General features: G+C 30.8%; 1 protein-coding gene across 2 annotated transcripts; it reads left to right on the top strand.

Annotated features, from left to right (window-relative positions):
* The first annotated feature begins 496 nt into the window (after positions 1 to 496).
* LOC114168430 (putative receptor-like protein kinase At4g00960) lies at positions 497 to 5,403 on the top strand. Of its 2 annotated transcripts, none has more exons than XM_028053233.1 (6): positions 497 to 737; positions 836 to 975; positions 1,874 to 2,084; positions 2,768 to 3,002; positions 3,207 to 3,357; positions 4,861 to 5,403. In XM_028053233.1, the coding sequence occupies exons 1-6, from the start codon at positions 668 to 670 to the stop codon at positions 5,272 to 5,274; spliced, it is 1,221 nt and encodes a 406-aa protein (XP_027909034.1). In that variant the 5' UTR covers positions 497 to 667; the 3' UTR covers positions 5,275 to 5,403. The 2 variants fall into 2 exon arrangements, with proteins under 2 accessions (XP_027909034.1, XP_027909044.1); XM_028053243.1 differs by having other exon boundaries at positions 514 to 731.
* The last annotated feature ends 597 nt before the right edge of the window (positions 5,404 to 6,000 follow it).

Here is a 6,000-nt window from a genome sequence, read left to right as displayed (position 1 = left end):
ATTTCAAATACAGTCAAATGTAATAAGTAAGAGAGACATTTAGTTGGAATTCCTTCATGTTATACTTTTTTATGATAAGAATTAAACATACTTAATAAAGTTTAAAATTAAGTTAAACTCGTTTAAAACTTATTATTTCTGGAAGAAACAAATTGTTGGTTACCAACATTTTCTTTTCCTTTTAAACTATTTAATACTTTTTAAAGGTTTTTATTTTCATTTACCTACTGTTTCAAATTTTAAAATAATATTAATTATGCCCTTGTTTATAGTCTAAACTTTAATTACATTTATAGCACTCTTCTTTGCAAGGTACTTTCATTTATCATTAAAGTTTAAAAAGTGACTTTTTTTCCATGGAAAATATTGTGTGCACTGCAAGAACGAACCCAAAGATTTTTCAAAATAATAATAAAAATGAGAATACGTAAATGAAAATTGTCAGAAAGTCAATAATGGGTCAACACGAACAAAACAACACGCCTCCACTATAAATTATCAATTCGCAATGCGGAAAACTTTTTCCTTCATTCATACGAGAAAAGCTTCGTTCCATTGCCAAACACTTTCATCTTTTCCAGCTCCCAAATTCGCATCTCTCACTGTTTCGTTCGAAAATTTTCCTTTGTCTGTGTTTCATGGGCTCATTTTTTATGCGTAGAGCGCGATGACCAAACCCAACACGTTCTTTCACAATCTCATCAAGCCCTTCAAATTCAGTTCCAGTAAAGGTAAAGGTAAAAAAAATCCAGTTCCTTTTTTTTTTCTTCTTAAATAACTTTTTGAATCTGTTTTCCGATCATAAAGAAATTGTACACTTTTTGTGCATGATTAGAGGAACATAGCGAAGATGATATGCAGAACTTAGCTGCACAGGAGAATAAGGTCTTCTCTTACGAAACATTGGTCGCTGCTACAAACAAATTTAGCATTCTTAACAAACTTGGTGAAGGAGGATTTGGACCCGTCTTTAAGGTAATTCAATTGTCAATCTTTACTGATTTTTCGTGTTTGAGTTGATTAAGATTAAATTGTCTGAAAGAGAAAACTTAGGTATAAAAATACTATTTGGGTTGTTCTTCGATTAGAATCCAAGTTTCATTTCGCTCATTTTTCATGACCTTTTAACATAAATCTGTATTGTTTAAGTGAATTAAAGTACATGTTTGATTCTGATTCGCGAAAATAAAAGTATATGATTTTTTTTTTTTGACTCGATTTCCACATGAAACATAGAAGCTTCATATGCTTGTTTCAGAGTAATGGACGAGCGTCTAGACACACAAAAGTGATGTTTGCTTTAAAATTTGAAAAGCATTTTTGTGAATTCCAACTCATAATTATGAGTTTCAATGCGTAAATGAAGAAGAGCAAATTGTTTCTTTGAAGGAAAAAGGGAGAAATACGTCCTGTTAAACTGAAATTGAGTTCATCAAGCAGTAACACGACTAAAATGATTTTTGGTTCGTCGTACAGCAAATATGCGTACACTTGCACAATTAGCATTTGTTTTGTTAGATGAACAAAATTTGGACTGAGAAATATCCTCATGAAATTTCTGAATTTCAGGTGATGTAAGGGTTATGTGGCCTCTTTGCCAAATGGTATATAATATATTGCTTTTCCCTGGTAAAAAAAAGTGACCCTTTGCGGTGAACGCATGCTTAGATGGGTTAAAACGGATTTCCAAACTAAGGCTAAATGCTTCTGCAAAATGATTTTTTAATTTTCTGTTCCAGAAAGGTGTAGAGATTGGAATTAGAATAATTTTGGAGAAAGTTCAATTCAACACGGAATAATAAAAACTAGTTTTTGATTTTAATTGGTATACAAAAAATGTTAGACTTATTCTAATGTTTGTGTAATTTTGAAGGGGAAATTGAGTGACGGGAGAGAGATTGCAGTGAAGAGGTTATCGCGTAGATCGAATCAAGGGAAGACCCAGTTCATCAACGAGGCCAAGTTGTTGGGTCGTGTGCAGCACCGAAATGTGGTGAATCTGATCGGTTACTGCGCTCATGCCTCCGAGAAGCTTCTTGTTTATGAGTATGTCCCTCACAAGAGCCTTGACAAGTTTCTCTTCAGTGAGTCTTTCTTTCTAAACCACCCTCTTCATTTACATGCATTATTTTCTTTTACAGAAGAAATTTTGGTAAGAAAAATTTACCTTCAGCAGTTTTCTGCTGGTTTTGGGAAGCGAAAGAAAAACCGAGGAATGGCCAGTAATAAACTTTCATTAACATGATAGGTTTTCCCTTCAGTTGACATTTCATTGTTTCTCAATAAACTTGTTCTGTTTCTAGACATTTTTTTTTGTGTGTGGCTTCCATTGGCTAGATTCAGTTTTTTTAATCATTATTGCAACCAAACCTATGGGTCCCAAAACATCCTTCTTTTTCATCCCTTCTCATATAAAGTATTTATTGTCATGAGCCTGTGGACACTGGAAAGAGACAGCACTAAATCATCTTGACCTTCACAAGCATAAAATTATTAATTTATTTGACAAACACGTAACTTTCTAATAAATTATATAGGCACACAACTTGCAACTGGAAAGCTTCCAGATTGCAGCACACCTCCACCTTCGAAGAAGAATCAAAGAAACTTCCCCATGACGGAAGTCATTTTTCTTTTACCAGGGCAAAAAATATTTTACCCAATAAAAAATTAGACTAATCATCAAGTGTTTTTCTATATTTTCCCCTAATTAAAGATTTGAAATAAAAGAAACTGATTTTTTACTTCTTTACATTAATTGATGCAGAAACGGGGAAGAAAGAAGAGCTAAACTGGAAATGTAGATTTGACATCATCAATGGGGTGGGAAGGGGTCTGCTTTATCTTCACGAAGACTCTCACAACTGCATAATCCATCGCGACATAAAGGCCAGTAACATCTTACTGGATGAAAAATGGGGGCCTAAGATAGCAGATTTTGGTCTCGCCAGACTCTTCCCCGAAGACCAAACCCACGTCAACACCCGTGTGGCTGGAACCAAGTAAGTTTGCATCACTTTTCATCCTTAACCAACTTTTCTACCAACCGCATTCCCAAAAGTCTAAACTCTAAACTCAGTATCATACTATTCAAAACTCAATCAATGAAGGAAACTTGAAAAATCATTTAGTGTATGTCTCTTTAATGGTACAATAATAATGATGATGAAGAAGAAATAACTTAGGAAATATGATTTTATATGCAGCGGGTATTTGGCTCCAGAATATTTAATGTATGGCCATTTATCTGTGAAGGCTGACGTATTTAGCTATGGAGTTTTGGTGTTGGAATTGGTCACTGGCCGGAGAAATTCCTCCTTTGATGCCAACTCGAGTGCGCAGAATCTCCTCGACTGGGTAAAAACTTTTTCTTTTTCTAAATTATTATCTCCTGCCTCTTAGTTTCTTCGTTTTACATTAACTATCATAAAAAATCATATCTATAATAAATCTATAATGATTTTTAACAATAAAATATGAAAAATACGTCTAGACAATCGTTAAGAATAATTCATTTGCATCGGTTGTTGAAATAATTATATTAATTAAGATAGTATAAATTTATATAACAAATTTTATAAGGACAAAAACAGTCTTTTAAAGCTTTAGACAATAATTTACTGATGATGTAATGACTTTGGAATTTTTAAATTTTCTACTAAAATATTTTATTTTTGTTTCTTTTTTATAAATTTTGTAGATATTTAACACTATTTTTTAATGGTTGTATTGTTAATTTAAATTTCTTTATATTTAATTTTTAACAACACTAAAATATAATTATTTTATTATTTAATTATTTTTTTAACTTTTATTAATAAATGTTAAATAAAATATGAAACATACATGTATAACAATTATAGACATTTCTGTCTTTTAAATAAAATAAAATTATATTAATAATGATTAGGTCAGATTTAATTTAATATCACACTTATGTATTTTTTATAAAATCTAATACATATTAATTCCCTTAAACAGTGCTTTCAGCCACCGGTAAGCAAGACCATAAAATATTTTTGAACTTCTTAACAAACATTTTTGTTGTAAGATTCTTAAGATCTTAAAATTATTTGTATTTCCAATTTGGCTATAATTTACAAGTTAAAAATAATATAGAAACAATGAAGATTGTACGCTTAAAATACCATACGAGCAATAATATACATATTCTTTGATTTTATCTACATTTATGACACGCGTATTCTTCTTTCTATTGACCTTTTTTATCACATCATATCATTTATAAATTTATCATTCTTGTTTTATCTCTAAGTATATATTAAACATTAATGCAACTTTTTAGTGGAATACGAAAATGCATATTTGTCAATAGTTTTTTTTTTCTTTTTTATAATCAGAACTGTCAAAAGTTTGACTTGATCCAACAAATTAAAATATGATGAGTCATGTCAAACTAGTCTAATTTCACGTGGATTACTACATGTTGGTCATTTCTTGTTAAGGTCGAAAATTTTTACTTTGGTATTCATATTTTCTAATACTTCCACTTTGCAACCCTTTTAATAATAAAATATTGTATTTAATAAATAAAAATAAACATACACAAAAATATTGAAATAAAATAACAATATTAAAGATCTCAACCCAACCCTTATAAAGCATTTTTTACAGCTGTAAGATAAAGTACTTCTAGTAATAAATAAATAAATAAATAAATGCAGATGATTCGGTCTCCTCCTAGAACCCATAACATGCTATATTCAAACATTTGTGTTCTGTTGACATTCATTATAAACAGAAAACTTTAAAATCATCTTTAGCATAAACGAGTCCAAAGTTGTGTACATTTAATGTAGTTGGCTTCATTACTCTGTTGATGGTCCTTTGATCTTATAGGCATACTGGCTATACAAGAAGGGGAGGGCCTTGGAAATGGTGGACCCTGCATTGGGGTCTTCAGTGATAACAGAACAAGTAGAAATGTGCATTAAACTGGGTCTGTTGTGCACCCAAGGTGATCCAAACCAGCGTCCAACCATGGGACGTGTGGTGGTGATGCTGTCAAAGAAATCGAACCACATGGAAGAACCGACAAGACCAGGAATGGCTGGTTCCAGATTCAGAAGAGTGCCTCACAGACCCTCTGCAACGTTTTCTTCTGGGCTTGATGATGACTCTCATTCGCACACCGGTGATTCAAGCACCTATGGCACTAATAATAATACCACTTCTGCAACATCATCAACAACACCAAGCTCCAGTGCTACTGCAGAAGTAGACCCCAGAGGGAAACGACCAATGCAAGGTTAGCCGCATGCTAATCAGTTTTTTTCATTCAGGGCATTTATCATTTTCATTTTTCGTATCATTAATTTTGTGATGTAAGTAAATATTATCATGTAAATGTCACCAGGAGTAGTAGAGTAATTTTTTTTTCCACTGTCACTGGAGTAGGTCCTTTTATCCCCTTTCATCACTGTATATAAAACCCTTTTCAAAAAATTTTATAAGACCATTTTCTAATGGTATTTTACCTTAATGATTTCTTCTTAAAATACTTTTAATTAATTAATCGAACGTTATTTAAGTAAATCAGAAACAATTAAATAAACCAAGCGATGATTAATTTTCAAAATATTAGAGATAACTTTGAAAGAATAATATAAATGTTAATAAATTCAACGTAACTAATTAAATTAATTAATTTAAAAAAAATATGAATTAGTTTGAAAATATTTTATGTATAGAAGTACTCTATATATGATTGTAAAAGAGTAAAAAGACTTGTAATGAGAATTATTTATTGTTTAGGAATAAAACTATGATTTTAGCGTAAGTTTTATAATTTTAAGAAAAATCATATTTAAAACATCTGTATTAAAGTAATATTTTTATTTGTACATAATACTATTTTTTCGCTCATAATGTCTGAGAGCAAGAGTTAAAAGTTAAAAGCGTAAATATGGATCATTTAACCTTGTAAATTTTAGTATATTACTACTATAAATAAGGTGTTAAATCTTGATAAATAGTTTA

The sequence above is a fragment of the Vigna unguiculata genome, chromosome 2, assembly GCF_004118075.2.
Source record: "Vigna unguiculata cultivar IT97K-499-35 chromosome 2, ASM411807v1, whole genome shotgun sequence".
NCBI classification, from domain to species: Eukaryota; Viridiplantae; Streptophyta; class Magnoliopsida; order Fabales; family Fabaceae; genus Vigna; species Vigna unguiculata.
This window is presented reverse-complemented; position numbering and strand designations above follow the sequence as displayed.

Coding starts and splice junctions, on each gene's coding strand:
- LOC114168430 (XM_028053233.1), top strand. CDS start 668: ATGACCAAACCCAACACGTTCTTTCACAATCTCATCAAGCCCTTCAAA. Junction 738..835: donor CAGTTCCAGTAAAGGTAAAG/GTAAAAAAAATC, acceptor GTGCATGATTAG/AGGAACATAGCGAAGATGAT. Junction 3,358..4,860: donor CGCAGAATCTCCTCGACTGG/GTAAAAACTTTT, acceptor TTGATCTTATAG/GCATACTGGCTATACAAGAA.